General features: G+C 42.5%; 2 protein-coding genes across 2 annotated transcripts; both read right to left on the bottom strand.

The window, feature by feature from the left end:
- Positions 1 to 510: 510 nt before the first annotated feature.
- LOC120740972 lies at positions 511 to 4,406 on the bottom strand. The gene is made up of 5 exons (XM_040043540.1): positions 4,332 to 4,406; positions 3,851 to 4,152; positions 2,066 to 2,225; positions 1,538 to 1,968; positions 511 to 992 (listed from the first exon to the last, which is right to left on the bottom strand). The coding sequence occupies exons 1-5, from the start codon at positions 4,404 to 4,406 to the stop codon at positions 968 to 970; spliced, it is 993 nt and encodes a 330-aa protein (XP_039899474.1). The 3' UTR covers positions 511 to 967.
- A 1,982-nt stretch (positions 4,407 to 6,388) lies between these two features.
- Positions 6,389 to 10,012, bottom strand: LOC120740987 (probable E3 ubiquitin-protein ligase RNF217). Its single transcript, XM_040043579.1, has 4 exons — positions 9,769 to 10,012; positions 9,404 to 9,498; positions 8,125 to 8,298; positions 6,389 to 7,335 (listed from the first exon to the last, which is right to left on the bottom strand). The coding sequence occupies exons 1-4, from the start codon at positions 9,845 to 9,847 to the stop codon at positions 6,838 to 6,840; spliced, it is 846 nt and encodes a 281-aa protein (XP_039899513.1). The 5' UTR covers positions 9,848 to 10,012; the 3' UTR covers positions 6,389 to 6,837.
- Between the last annotated feature and the right edge of the window lie 5,852 nt (positions 10,013 to 15,864).

The following is a 15,864-nucleotide window of genomic DNA, read 5'->3' as shown; positions in this document are numbered from 1 at the left end:
ATATCATAATGTGGATTTGAGGAAACAGAAGTTCTTCTGTAAAATGTTTACCTCAGTGCAATTCATGCAGTGATCTACATGTGAATGCGTTAACAATGATTTTAAATGATTTAAGCAGAGTAAAAATCATACAATCATTCTGAAACTAGAAATTTAGGTTAACCTTCAAACAGCTAAACTTTAATCAGATTAAGAGTCAAGTAATTTTATTTAGTCCATTATCAAATTTTTTGGTACAAATGAAAAACAAAAAATGGTTTTCCTGCATTTCCCAACTCAACAGCACAAAGTGGTGAAGCTTTCTCCTGCTGAGACTGTATGAGTAACCTAACCTAACAATAATGAAAATATCTGTATTTTAACTCAGATACTGAATTATTTTAGCAGCAAAGTCAATATTCCATTTGTACCACATTTTATATGATGTATAATGAAGGATCTTATTTTTAGATGACAGTGTTCACTTACAGGAACTAAGGAATAAATAAAAATCCACAGGAGTTTTCTGGCTTTTCTTTACCACAGATAAATCTTTATTTACATTTTAGTAGTGTTTAAGTAGTGACATTGATTAAACATAACAATAATTTTCTAAAAGAAACCTTTTCTCTAAACAATTTATCGCCATGTAGCTTGAAATACAAACAACATGTGTGATAAGGAGACAATATATGTTATACATGTAACTAACCAGAGGACAGCATGTGCACACACAGAATGTTTAACTTAATTCTAAAGTTTTTTAAATGGATGACATTAGATTTATGCAGATTTATCACTGGACTTCAGACATGAGAGCTGTAAAGAACACATTTGATATTAAATGTCTCACTAATAAAACACAATTTTTATTCATAAAGTGATGTTATTAAAGCAGAGAGTCTAAAACAGCATAGTGACATTTACATTTAGAAAAGACGCTCTCAATACAAAGAAAGTGAAACATATCAGCCTTGTGTCTTTCCCATTATTTCTTCTTCCAAACAGGTATAAGATAAGATAAGATAAGATAACCTTTATTAGTCCCACACGTGGGAAATTTGTTTTGTCACAGCAGGAAGTGGACAGTGCAAAAGTTATGACGCAAAAATTAGAATACAATAAGAATAAATACAGTACACAGCTGTACAGAATAGAATAAAATAAAATACTATATACAGTAGAATAAAATAGAATAAAAATATACAATGAGATAAAAATAGAATACGAATGCTATATACAACTGAGTAAAAATACAACGATGCCAGAAAAGATTATTGCACTTAGTGTTATTGCACATGTGTGGATGTGTGTGTTTGTTCAGTTAAAGTCTTTGTTGTGGAGTCTGACAGCAGTGGGGAGGAAAGACCTGCGAAATCTCTCCGTCCCACACCGTGGGTGCCGCAGTCTCCCACTGAAGGAGCTGCTCAGTGCTGTCACAGTCTGCTGCATGGGGTGGGAGACGTTGTCCAACAGGGATGACAGCTTAGCTGCCATTCTCCTGTCACTCACCACCTCCACTGGGTCCAGAGGGCATCCAAGAACAGAGCTGAGCCCAGAGGTCTGTCTGGGGGCAGGAGTGCACCTGATCCTCCAACATGTACTAGAGCGCTTCAGACATACAAAACAAAATGTCCCATTACATCGAGGGCAAAAAACTAATGGGCAACCCTTCTTGCTGTGCTGCAACAGCAAACCACAGGTTGGACAGGCACGGACTGAGGGACACACACGGATTCCAAACTCATACTCATCGTCATACACATACCGATGTAATGTGATATCTGGGCATTTTTTTAGTGTTTCTAGTGACTCGTTACAGCAGTCATCATTTTCACAGCGGTCTTTCCGAGGCCGTGGACCCTTCCATTCCCTCAAACACTGCCAGCAGAATTCAAACGGCCGTCCTGCTACTGCTGTGCACACTTTACAGAGGACATTCAAATCTGATTCATTCGCTCTCATCACAGCGGATCTGCAGCCAGGACACTACATGGAGACAGAGGTGGGACAATATTTGATATATAGCAAAATGTCTATCAAGTCTATATTCACAGTATATATAATATATTGATGAAACACTTACCAACTTAGTAGTAAGTGTCTGCCTGGCAATGTTAAATTCCATGTTTTTTCTGAAATACTGCTTTTCTTGAGGGTCCAGCAGAGCCATTTTACAAACCTCTGCAAAAGTCCACTCAGCACTACAACCAGACCCACCCACCACACACAAACCTGGTTTCACCCTTTATTAAAATATGGAGAGGTGAGAATTAATAGACTCGCATGTTGGAAACAAAACACCAAACAATTCGATGAGTTTTTTTCAGTAGGTTATTAACCCTTTCATGCATGAATTATGACAACCTGAATCTGGATTTTTTTTTTCTTAAGTATTTTTATTCATCTTCAGGCATGAAAAAAAGATTTTTGACCTTCATTTTTTTTCAAACATTTTCTTTTTCGAAAGAGTTTTTTAAACTCAATACACGTATTGACTTATGAATTGAGTATGAAGTGACACATCAGTGTCCAATGTAGTGGTATATGTGCAAGTATACCATCAACACTGACACAAATACAAAAAAACAGCCTTTGAATAACTGGCCACTATGCATGAAAGGGTTAAAACTACAAACACTGAAATATTTCATCATACATCACAACTGTATTGCTATAGGTACAAATTATGTACAAATTTGATGAAACAGAGTTATGATGCTATATTTTGTCTGAAAGCTATTTATGTTTTTTACTCTATAGAAACACTGAAATGATCACAGCTGTAACAGTACAGGTGTAATTCAAAGCTACACTGAGGCCTCACAGAGGGCAGATCAGTCAGCCAACATGCACAAGTACAAGTTACAATAGAAAAGACGGAAGCTGAACATTTCTGACTGTTTGATTTACAGTTTTTCTCAGTCGCTTTGGTGCGTTCCTCAGAACACCATTAACATTTGCACAGCAGTTAGTGCATTTCCCAAAACAATTAGTGCAAACTGCAAAACCTAGTGGATAGCCTGCAAAAGCACGTCACATGCACAGAATTGATTATCCATACCTCAAAAGCAAGTATCCATGTCAATGAAACTGTCAGTGCCATCAAAATGAAAAGTCTTGACACCATCTTTATGAACAAGATAGTCAAATGTCATTGTCATGTTTCCACTATGACAGTTTATAATTTCAGTGTTTCCCATTGCAAAAACAATTGGTGACACCTGAAAATGCTGACGACAGCACTATGGCCTACCTGTACAGCCATCTGAAATGTGCAGTAAAGTCACTGTAGATGTTATGGGAGTCTTGGGAGTAACTGAGACACTGAATACGTACGTTTCACATTTCCATTGTGTAGAAGTGTTTGTAATCCTACAGAATTGTGCAAAAGAAAAATATGCTACAGTCACTTGTGCACTGTAGAATACATGTAAACATAAAATCACCCATTTGGTAGGGCTGTGCACTAATGTGAACAATAAACAGCACATGTAACAGTACAGTAAATCATTCTGGCACATCCAGACGTTCCTGTCTGTCTGGCCACATATTTTCATCTACATCACAACAGATGTTATCCCTCGCAATGCAGCGAGGAAAGTATCTCCTGGAGTGGCGAATCCATCCTCTGCAGGACCCTGCTGTGATGTCGTCACATGCTGCATCCATGGCTGCTAGCAGGGCCATTTGCTCATGTGGATGCCGGTCATAAACTTTCCACCTCCAGGCAGAGAAAAACTCCTCTATTGGATTAAGGAATGGGGAATATGGAGGGAGATATTCAACCAGAATTCTGTCATGTGCTGCAAACCACTCTCTGACCTGATGGGAGTGGTGAAAACGGACATTATCCCAGACAACAACATACTTGCTGAGTTGGCCTCCACCTCTCTCATTCTCAGGGACTAGGTCCCTGTAAAGAGTGTCTAAAAATGTCAGGAGATGTTGGGTATTGTATGGACCAAGAAGGGGGATATGGGTGAGGACGCCGTTGTCTGAGATGGCTGCACACATGGTAATATTCCCTCCGCGCTGACCAGGGACTTCAGTGGTTGCCCTCTGTCCAATGCGATTCCTTCCATGCCTTCTGCCTTTGGCCAGATTGAAACCTGCCTCATCAACATATATGAATGTGTGCAGTGTTTCCCTGGCTTCCAGCTCCAGTACACGCTTTAGAGAGAGACAGAAATGCAATGTCACAATATGCCTGTGTACAGTAACAAACAGTAATGCATGCATTTGGTAAAACACATTGTAGAGTATGTGCTGTGGAATTGCAAGCGTACTGCATGAAACTACGAAGTACTGTAAAACAGTTTGCAGTGCAGAACATAGAAGACCAGCTTTACCTGCACATACTGGTGACGGATCTCCTTCACCCTGTCACTGTTTCGTTCAAATGGCACTTTATACAATTGCTTCATGTGGATTTCATTTTTCTTGAGTACTCTGTCAATTGTTGAAATTGAAACAGATTCAATATTGCCAAATACCGTGTAATTCTCTATGACAGCGCTTTGTATTTCTCTCAGCTTTATTGCATTGTTTGCAATGACCATTGCACAAATGGCTTCTTCTTGCTGTGGGGTAAAAAGGGGCCCTCTTCCGCCTCCGCGAGGTTGTCTTACAATCCTATGTGGTGCAGAGTGAACTTTTTGTGAAATTGCAAATACAGTACAGTAACATGTGATGTGTCTGAGATGGCACAGTACAGTACAGTGTATTACTGTTTGCATACCTGTTTTCCTACAGAATGTTTGAATGATTGAACTGACAGTAGTTCTTCCAATATTGGGTTGCACCCTTCGACCAGCCTCCTCCATGGTGAGGCCGTGATTGACAACATGGTCCACAATTGTAGCCCTTATTTCATTAGGAATCCGCCTATATCTGCCTCTTCTCCCTCTTCCCCTTCCCCTTCCTCCCCGCATCCTCACCCCTCTTCCACGGTGCTGACCTTCCATTTTGTGTCACAGAAGTGTAGAAATGGTACACACTAGCTCCTGCACAGTTTATATATGCTTGCCAATTGGGGATTCACAGGATTCATCCATAATTGACAGTGAACAAGTTGTTTGTCATTGGTCACAACTAAACTTTCACACGCCTCCTCATGAGTGACAGCTGTAATTCACCTGAGATCAATTGTTCAATTTCGGAGACATTTCCAGGAAAAATGATACAGAAAGGTATAGGATTTGCTTGACAGATGGCCAATATTTGGCATGTGATAACTAGTTCAACAATTTTGTGTGTGATGACTCAAGCAATGGATGTATGACTATGAGTTTTATTGGGAACGACTATTCAGCATCCATAGGTATGATTACTTTTGACTGACATGACATAAGCAAATGGAAATGTCAGAAAGCAGCAGGGAAATGTATGGAAGCAACTGATTCATGTCCAAAATCATTTGCAGTTTGTTCAGAGAGAGGAGAAATTGCTACTATGATGTGCACAAATGACTGAGTGTTGTGGAGGTTGAACTAATAGTTATGAGAATTTCAATTCTGATCTGAGAAACGCACCAAAGTGACTGAGAAAAACTGTAAAAGAGATGTACAGGTTGCTTTGGACAAAATGTCAACTTTTTAAATGTCAACAAAACACAAATTTTCATTCATAAATATGATTGATACCAAAATTACTGCTCTATTTTTTCTACTGTTCTTTTTGCAAAATGTAGCTTCAGCGTTGTGTTAGTCTCTATTAGATTCTTTTTAACATCTACTTCTGTTAATACAAAATGCTTAAGTTACAGTTTACTACAGGCTTTAGTGGTGGAACATGTTTTTAAAGGTTCAAATACACCCTAGGATATTATCACTGAGTATTTTTGTCCTTTGCTCTTCATGGTTTCATTTTTATACAGTCTTTTAGTGTATCACCAATTTCATTTTATTTTCACATCTCTTTGTGTAAAAGAATACAGACCAATGAATGTAAAGTGTCAATGATTTCAGCCAAGAAAATTCACAAGGACATATTTAAGTGTAAACCTTTATGTGTTGATATGTTTAATGCCTGATTTTAATTGCAGTATTACTTAGTTACTTTTCAGTCTGCTGTGCATTTCCTTTTTCAGCATTGCAGTGTATTGTGTTCTTCGGCAGAGCCCTCTGAGCTCATCTGTTGCCATTTCTTTGCCATTTATAGATTAATTTGCTCAACATGGCTCTGAATTATTTTACAAAATACTTGTTTAATACCACTATTTTAATTCGACCCATGGCTAAAATGTTGTCCATATATTGTATTATGGCTTTACCTCTGACCTAGTTGAGATCAGATTTAAACTTAAATTTGACAAATTTTACAAAAATAATATTGGTAACACAGACTGAGTTGAAGAAAAAATATTCAGGATAAACCTAACATGGTTACATAAAAGTGAATTCAATACATATTATTTAAAACCAATTTTACATCCTTATTGAAATATAATAAATGGGACAGAAGAGAAAAAAGTGTGTATCATTACTTTAATTTGACTCCCATCATTTTTCAGCACAAACAGGAGTCAGTCAGCAGGTAAAGATAGAACAACAGGAAGAATGGGTACATCTGGGGTGAAATCATAGTGGGAGAAATATTTGGAAAGGAGACTGTTACTGTTATTCAATGGCAAAACCCACTCAGACTCCACAATGCCAGATAGTGAGCACAGGACCCACTAAAGGACTTTAGGTCTTAAGGCCACTCACAAGAAGTCTGTTTCTAATTGTTTGGTCAGAGACATTTACACCAGTGCTGGATCTAATTTTGTAGCTAAGATAGTACTCATCATGTTCTTCTTTTCACACAAGTTTCACAAAGGAGCAGATATCGGTTCTGCTGATGGGTTGAAGGCCATTAGAAGGGAAATGTGTAATCTCTCAGAGAGCATGCTGTGTCTTGGTTTCTGCGCCACACAGGTATTGATGTTTGTCTGGGAGCCACACCATCACTGCAGGGGATGAAGTGAGTGCTGGTTTTCAAGCACACAGGAGTGAGTTTCAGACACACAAAGCAGAACTCTTTCTGACAGCGAGGACAGGTGATGTTCTTGCAGCCTGTTTTGTCGTGCTCCACTAGCTCACCACAAGTGGGACAGGCCCGGATGGAGGGACAGGCATCGACCCCCTGAACTTGAGGGAGAGCGGTAGTCTTGCAGTTCTTGAGAACTTCGAGGTCATGGTTTACGCAGCCATCATTATCACAGCGGTCTGAACGTGGAGCTCTACCTTTCCATGGCCTCAAACACTGGCAGCAGAACTCATACACTTTGTTGTTGTCTGCTGTGCAGATTGTGCACCTCACACTCAGGTTAGTCAGGTCCTCTCTCTCCACATAGGTTTTGCAACCAGGACACTGTTGTGACAAACATTACAGATGTTCAATGATTTTGGATATAAACTTTCTTTGTTTATAGTCACATGACAGAAACTGATCAGATTGATATTATCCTCACATTAGTGCAGTAAACTTACCAGATTAGGTTGTTTTTTTTTTCATGATGACTAAGAGCAGTGGGGAATTGCTGGCACTGCTTGGACCAAAAATTAATGACTGCATATATAGCTATCTATTTATATCACAGTTAACCAAAACCCTTTTATAGTTATATTTCACTCCACTTCCTAATTTAAAAAAAAAGGATTACTTGTAAATATACATTTAAAGAATTCATTAATTTCTAAAACACTTAACCATGTGAAAATGGTACCTTTTTAAGTACAGTTTGAGCACTGTGAGTGGGCCTAGGGGGTCAGGACCTGCTCACTTCGACAATGGGCCTATCCTGATTGCCCAAAAGAGTTTTTTTTAGGTTTTTGTTTTGTTATCAAGTTAAATATTTAAATAAACAAAAGCTAAAAGTGTTTTTATTTCTAACAAAAAAGAAATTTATCAAGTTATACGCCAAATTATGACCGATTGCAGTGTTACCAGTTACTGCAGAGAAAACGGGAGTGAGAGTTGAAAATTTCTATTTTTTTCCTCTTCATGACAGCACAGGTGGTTTTGATTGAGATAATTTATTGAATTCACAGTGCAGTGTGCTGATCTCACTGTTAATATGAACCAGAGAACGTTTTGTTTTGTAGGAGCAGTCGTTCTCTAATAAACTCTTAACTAAATCAAATTAACTTGGACACTTACTGTTTTAAATTCACAGTACTCTATGGCAGCAAGGTGGGCGATGTTCTCTTCAAAGTACTTCATCTCTTCTGTTGTCAGTAGTGCCATCCTACGCACCTCTTGGTAGGACCACTCTTTATTACACCTATGCAATGTACCAGCCTTTAGAGCGGGGCACTTAAATTTGTACTGGTCCTGAAATGTTAAAGATGCAAGGACATCTGGTTGATGTTTTTGGTAGAAACAAGTTCTAAACATTGACACAGCATCATGATTTATTTAATGTTTTCATTTATGTATTGGAAATGAGTATTTACACTTGACCATTATGATTTTGGTCACTGTGTTGCATGGCTATAACTGTCTATAAAATTACAGTATAATGCAAAAATTCCCCTCTCGCCCCTGCGGGCGGTCTATCCTTCCAGCTTAGGTCCTCTACCAGAGGCCTGGGAGCTTGAGGGTCCTGCTCAGTATCTTAGCTGTTCTTAAGACTACACTCTTCTGGACAGAGATGTTGTTCCTGGGATCTGCTGGAGACACTCACCTAGTGCTCCGATTAACACTGGACCACTTTTACCTTCACCCTCCACATCTGCTTGAGGTCTCCTTTGAGCCCTTGGTATTTCTAAAGCTTCTCATGTTCATGCTGTCATTTGGTACTGCTACATTTATCACTATGGCCATCTTCTTCTGTCTGTCACGAGTATTTCCGGTTGGTAAGCCACCACCATTTTGTCCATCTGTATCTGGAAGTCCCACAGGATCTTAGCTCAGTCATTTTCGGCAACCCTATAGGGTCAGAGGACCCCCTATAGGGGGCGTCTCCCATTTTGAACATGGGACTTCCTGACCATATTCGGTACAGATGTTTCTGTATACTATGCTGACCACTTGGTTATGGTGTTCCATGTATGCCCTGCCTGCTATTATCTTTCATCCTGCTATTATGTGCTGGACTGTCTAAGGGGCATCTGGGGTCTATATATATATATAGAGAGAGATAGATAGATAGATAGATAGATAGATAGATAGATAGATAGATAGATAGATAGATAGATAGATAGATAGATAGATAGATAGATAGATAGATAGATAGATAGATAGATTTTATTCGGCTATTTAATATTATAAATCCAACAGCAAAATTGAAAATATTAAATTTTCATTTCACTTGGATACAACAGAAACCAAAACCTTTCAGAAATGTAGACACCGTTTTTCTTACTCAAGCTTAGGCAAGAAAACCAAAAGTAAAACTATATAAACACAATGCCTTTCTTTATAACCTGGAAGGTACCTGATCCAACTGCTTGCGACAATACTCAGTTAGCGACTCCGGGGTGACAGCATGGCCGCAGGACATCTCTGCTTTGAGACCCTGGTCTCCGTCCTCTTGGGATGAGAGGAACAACAATAAGCGCAGACTGTGAACTCAACAGTGTGCTACAGCGGTATTAAAGAGAACCATACTTTGCGCGATGGTCCGAGCCCGAAAATTTTGCACAAAATTAAAATTTGTGTATGAAATACAACTTCATTTGGTTTAATTAGAATAACCACTGCATTAATTATAACAATTCCAAATGAAATCATACACAGTCATTAAAAAGAACAGACATGAATTAAGTTCAGTGATGATAACTAAAACGTTGTATTTCTTACGTGGTGGAACCAGATCATTGGGCCTGTTGACGAATTTCAGCGTCGTGTCTCTGGGGTCGTATCTTTTCTCTTCGGTCATTTTAGCTCAGAAGCTTTCTGCTCCGTCCTCTCCGTAGATAAACAAGTTCTGTGTATGCACTCAAGTGAAGTGAACACCGAGGCTACCGTGTTATCACCACTGACAGCTGCGAGATTTGTTTTTAACTTTCAGTTTCCCCCAGCAGTTACCAGAAGTCACGTGAAATAGCGCTGTGTAACAGGTCTCTCTTCCTGTATTTGTATTTCACTTTATTTACTCTTTAACATTATGAGGGCAGATATTTAAAGCTTTTTTTAATTAACTTGAAGGATTTCTTTAAAATTTTAAAAGCATTATTTAATGATAATTATTTTTTTTAATTAAAAAAAACCTGTATTTTACAGTAGCATTTATAGAGAGGTTTTTTTTGCTGTATTGACCTTTAATAAAATGCACACGGAAGCGGAACAGCTGGTAAACAAACATACCCAGTCATCATAAACTGGGATATTATCAGGTGATTTCCAGCTATCATAGAGTGCGATGTCCAATAAGGAAACGCATTTACACACTACACAATTCAGTTTTGTAAATGCTGAGTGCTGCACAGGCACTATAATGTAGACAACGGTAAACTGTTTCCCATAAACATTATCAAAAGATGATTAACATGTATTTGTTTTTCTTTTTTTGTTGTTGTTGTTTTTACAAAGAAGTTGAATGCATTTGGTAGAGGAAACAAAGGTCATGCGCACAGCAGAGGGAGCGCACAGAACGGGAAAGCTGTACCAGGTCGTCGTTTCTGGAGTAAGGGGTGGGAAGGTGGTGGTCGACCTGAGCAACACTGAGGAGCAGTTCAAGAGCATGACAGTGGAGCAGATGAGGGGAAATGTAAGACAGAAGTTTCCAGAGACTGGAGGTAAATACACAGATATTATAAGCTGTGCACTATGTAAAGGTGAAATGTAGAGGATACTTTTCACCCTTTAGTTCAATTAATTCATATTTCTCACGGTCTTATGTAAATTTCAAATGCATCCCAATCAGGGGCGATTCTAGGATCAGAGCTTTTTTGGGGGGTGGGGGGGTGGGGGGGTGTCAGCACTTCAGGTCCTAAACTAAAAGTAAATTCTGAAACTAAAGTGCGAAGGAGTCCATGGCTCCTGGGTTAATCACAGGTGTTTGTGAGTCAGGACAATTTAGGTGTTCTTCATTCATATTTTAAATTATTGGGTTCTTAAAAGGAAAAGTAGTTAATAGTTTTCGGTCATCTAGCTGTTTTTTGATAATCGTGAAATTTCCAACACAGCCTGAAAGCAACATTGCAGCAATGCCACACGAAGAGAAAGAGAAAGTATTCCGGGGGTTTAAAATTCACTGGAAGATACAGCTTGCAGTTTCGTTACGTCGAGAATAAACTAAGTAGTATTCGAAGGGTCCGGTGGAATGCCTTGAATTTAGGTGGGATTGTATAAGTTATTGTTTAGCTGTTGCTTGGTGGTTGTTTAATTTTTTTTTTTTTTTTTTTTTTTGCGTAACCTTTATAATATTTCTTTTTCAAGAGCAGTTTATTCAGCGGTGCAGAAGTGAAGTAATCGCAAGACGGCACGGAAAATGAGCGGACAGTGTCACACAAATACATCCCGAGGTAAGATTTCAGAAAATATGTAGGGCTTTTTTTGTTTGTTTTCCTCCTTATAAATATTGCTGAAGTTGTATATTTAGCCAACTTTTATCACTACTGTTTTTTTTGTTTGGTTGTTTTTTATATAGCTGTCATTATCATCCTCGTCATCATAAATGTTTAATAGGTATAACATTGCTGATTCATAATTCTCCCTTAGGATTTCTGAAGTTATGTTCAGAATCTTTTCCTTACCACTTTCCAGCACTTGGGTGATTCCTTAGCTTGGACAGATACTATACTCTAAAGAGAGTTTTGCTTGTTCCAAACTGTTGTAGTTTACCAGTTACTGAGGGCAGTAAAGTCCTGACAATGCTCCAAGCTTAAATAGCCCTGATTTATGGGTCAACATAATTTAATTTGGAGGTTTACAGGCACTTGGATCTCTTTTTTCCCCGCACTATAAAATTTTGGAACATTATATAAATTGGCATGCTTTTCCTAATCAGCCAATCACATTAAATGACTGAATTTGACTAGAATTGGCAAATTATATATTTTAGAGTAATATTAACATTGGAAAAAAAATACCCAGTTAAAATCCTAACAGTTAATACCCAGTTAAAGCCCTAATCCAAAAATTATAAAATACAAATGCGCTTGACTGTGTTTGGTTTATTTCTCTTTGGGTATTTTATGATCCAGGCTAAGGTTTTAAATATATATCTTCTTCTTTGTATGAATTCTCTCTTCCCAACAGCTAACATGTACCATGGACTGATAAACCAAGGATCCACATGTTACTTAAACAGTGTGCTGCAGGTGCTGTGTATGACCAAAGACTTCAGAGAGGCTGTGCAAAGGTTTCATGCCCAGCTTTAAGCATTATTCTGTATTTTATTATATCGTTAGCTTCATAGCATAAGTGCCTAAGTCATTTTTTTGTGATGACATAGGCAGACGGACAGGATGATGCAGCAGTGGTAGGGGAGTAAAGTTAGGCAAAAATCTCAATTTGACCAAAAAATGACTTAGGCACTTATGCTATGAAGCTAACGATATATGATCTCTATGGTGCATTTTTTTAATCCCTCATGGTTACTTTTTGTGCAGGAACTCTGGAGATAAGTTTCTTGATTGTCATCTGAAAGCCTTATTTGATGACTTACAGGACTATACAGCAAAGACATCTAAAATAACAGAGAACCTGGGCATCGACAATGGTACAGAAAGACAAAACCTTTTTAGTAGTGTAAAATCCTGAGCACTGTATAAGTTACCACTATTTAAAAATACCACAATTTAATTGTCCAATTATTTAATCATGATGATAGTGAAAATTGAGCTTCCTTCTGTCCCCTTTTCGTGCCCTGTTCGCACCCCTGTCCCACCGTCTTTCCTCCCTCTGCTCTCCCCCGTTTATTTAACTGGTTGCACCAACCGCTGTAACGCACCCCGCCCGCGTCATCCCCCGCCTCTTCGCGGGTCCCCCGTTTCCCCCTCCGCCCTTTCCCCTCGTGATTCTCCTTCTCTGTGTCATGGATCCTGGTGGCCGGCAGGCTGAGGACCCCACCTGCCCCCCTCCCGCCCAGGGGCTGCCCTCCACCTCACCGCTTCCTCCTGCGCGCGGCCGCTAGCCGGCCCTCCCCAACTCCACTGGGCCCCTCCCTCCCCGCTCGCCCCGCCCCCCCTGGAGACCACACCCAGCCTGCGGGAGACCGCGACCCGCACTGCGGGGCGCCGCAGCCATCCATCCCCGCGGGGGTCCCCCAGGGCACGTGGGCCCCCCGGGGCCCCGGCTGCCCCGCTAACCCCCTCCCCGAGCCAGGGCGGGGTTGCACGCACCAGCGTCTCCCGGCGTGAGCGGCCCAACGTAACCCCGGCCGTGCCCGGGGGTCAGACCGGAGGAGCGAGAGAGCCACAGGGACAACATAGACATAACGGCAGGGGAGCACGGGAATCCCCCCACGGCGGCCGAGGGCTCCTAAATACACAGAGGGGCACACAGGGTGTCAGCGTCCCGCATGGAAACACTTCTGGCACCCCCAACAGGGCCATCAGGCAACATGGCCACATACGGAACGACATCCCCCCCCTCCCGGACACACGCCTCCTGGGGCCCACATGGCCCCGACCAGCCACTCTGCCCCTTCCTCTCTAGCCTTCCTGTCCTAGGAGGGATTGCTTGCCCTGACCGTCCTTTTAGCCTTCTTTCGTTCTTTGGTTGCTCCTCCACGAGGCCCCCCACGCGTCTGTGCCGGCCTCCGGCGCGTTCCGTGTTGGGGCTTGCCCCCCCACCCTCTTTGTGCGTTTGCCCGTCTTTGCTTTGCACGCGGCCAGCACCCTCTCTTCGCTCGTGCTGCGCCCCTCCCCCGTGGCGTTTCCCCCCTTTGGCGCTTCGCCTTGCCGCTGTTGGCCCCGCTGCTCCCCTTGGGTTCACCCCCTCAGCTTCCGTTCTTTCCGGCTGCTCCCCGGTGGCCTACCTGTGCTTCATGTTAGCCTGTTCGTTCCCCCCGGTGGTCCGGTGCGCGCCTGCGATGCTATCCGTGCCCTCCACCAGGCGGCAGCGACCTGTTGCCGGCCGCGCGCTGTGCGCTGTGCCCCGTGTCCTCACCCTCTTCTCCCTGGTGTCCCCCCTCCCATGCGGCTGCTTCCGCTGCCCCCCCCCCCCCCCACCCTTTCGCCCTCTCCCCTCTCCTGCGCGCCCTGCCTGGTGCGTGGCCCCCTCACTCTCTCCCCTGTGTTGGGCGCGCTGCTTCCCTCTCCTTGGTTCACCCCTCCACGTTTGCTGTCTGTGTTTTTTTGGCTTTGGTTTCTTTGTGTTCTACCCCCTGCTGCCCCCCCGCTCTCCGCCATGTGTCCGTGGGGGTCTCCCACCCCGGCCCCCCCCTGCTCACCACCCGTCAGCGCTTTTGTTAAGTTCCCTTTTCTCTCCCTAGGCCCACATCCCTACTGCCCCGCCCAGTTTCTTCGGTCCCCTTCGCCACTGACCCACCCGTCCCTGCCCCCTACCCCCCCTTTTTTCCCTGGGACGTCCCCCCCTCTGGTTTTGGTGTGTTGTGGTCTCCGGCCCGGTGCTGCTTTGCCTCCGTCTGCGTTGCTTACCTTGAACTGCACTGCTTATCCTGTTTCTGACACATATACCCAAGTCTCAGTGGACTACAACGAACGAGGGAACAACACTTTGTTGAGCGAATTGTTAACAAATGGCGTGAGGGTGTAATAGTTACAGACAGAAACTCACTCTCTTCCTCTCAGTTTTTTCCTCCTTACCACTGAAAACCTTCTTTGCAGCTTCCCTCCAACCCGAGCTGTGGCCTCAGGTGTACCCGCCGCAGGCTCGGTGTGTACAAATTCAGGGCTGGTCTACTGCGGCCACATTTGTCAGCCCGATTAGTCACAGCGACGCATCGAAGGGTGTCCAAATTCTCCGAATGCAGCCGACAATGCGTCCTCCTTCCCCGAATTTGACGGATGGGCGGAGTCGCTGTCCTTCGGTTGCCCACCATCTCCCCGAATTCATAGTGCGCCCAGCCAAACTCCAGTTTCCAGTAATGGCGACGCATTCAGTTTTAAAAATTACTCTATTAATTTCCGGGTCACAAATAAACTTTTAACATATTTTAGGCGAAAATGTGGGTGTGTAACTTCCCATATCTGGCTCGGGGTATCAAGATATCGCCTATTTGCAAAAGTGCTTCGACGTTTTCGGAGACGTCTGTTCCCCAACAATCGATAGCTAAGAGACTCGAGGGTCACTGAAGCCGCGAGAACGGCACAATCTCCCGGCACACTCAAGGTCATGTTGCAAGGTTCTTATATTGTCACAGCCTTAGTATACAAGTTATCACACCCCGTGAAATGTACCTGACACGCTTCCTCGAATGTGCAAACATTGGGGGGGTGTGGCGGTGGGGGGGGGTGTAGAGGAAGAACATTATAGTATATTATAATCTTACAATATCGTATTACACTGGGTGAATGGCAGTAGTAGCAGCAAGCAGGTCGACTTTGTACCTTACATGCAATAGATATCTGACTTTATTACAGGATAGAAATATACAATATTTACAGTTAAAGGAATTGTGAAAGGACATTGGGCTTGGTTTAGGTCTGAAGCGTCGCTCAGTCACTATAGATGATGTGAGCGGGCGGTGGTGTTGTGTGGTTTAGGGCACTGATGGCTTGGGGATCGATGCTCCCTTGGCGTCTCTCGGTCCTTGCCCGGACGAGCGGCACCTTCTCTACCGCTTGCTAAGAAGTTTGGACCAGTTGTTTGCCAGGATTGGGACGGGTCTTCAGTATCTGCGCGGCGCTCTCGTCCTGGCCTATTCCTGGGTCGGTGTCCTGACGCGGGGGAGAGCAATCCTGCAGCAGCGTCCTGCTGTACGGGATTCACTCTCTGGAGAGCTTTTTGGAGCTTTGCAACTCCAATCTGGACAGTTTTTTCGCC

The sequence above is a fragment of the Simochromis diagramma genome, unplaced genomic scaffold, assembly GCF_900408965.1.
Source record: "Simochromis diagramma unplaced genomic scaffold, fSimDia1.1 OVJJ01000656.1, whole genome shotgun sequence".
NCBI classification, from domain to species: Eukaryota; Metazoa; Chordata; class Actinopteri; order Cichliformes; family Cichlidae; genus Simochromis; species Simochromis diagramma.
The sequence above is the reverse complement of the archived record's forward strand: the minus strand, read 5'-3'. Positions and strand labels throughout refer to the sequence as shown.

Coding starts and splice junctions, on each gene's coding strand:
- LOC120740972 (XM_040043540.1), bottom strand. CDS start 4,406: ATGAAGCAATTGTATAAAGTGCCATTTGAACGAAACAGTGACAGGGTG. Junction 4,153..4,331: donor TCCGTCACCAGTATGTGCAG/GTAAAGCTGGTC, acceptor CTCTCTCTAAAG/CGTGTACTGGAGCTGGAAGC. Junction 1,969..2,065: donor AGACACTTACTACTAAGTTG/GTAAGTGTTTCA, acceptor GTCTCCATGTAG/TGTCCTGGCTGCAGATCCGC.
- LOC120740987 (XM_040043579.1), bottom strand. CDS start 9,847: ATGACCGAAGAGAAAAGATACGACCCCAGAGACACGACGCTGAAATTC. Junction 8,299..9,403: donor GTCGCAAGCAGTTGGATCAG/GTACCTTCCAGG, acceptor TTAACATTTCAG/GACCAGTACAAATTTAAGTG. Junction 7,336..8,124: donor AGTACTGTGAATTTAAAACA/GTAAGTGTCCAA, acceptor TTGTCACAACAG/TGTCCTGGTTGCAAAACCTA.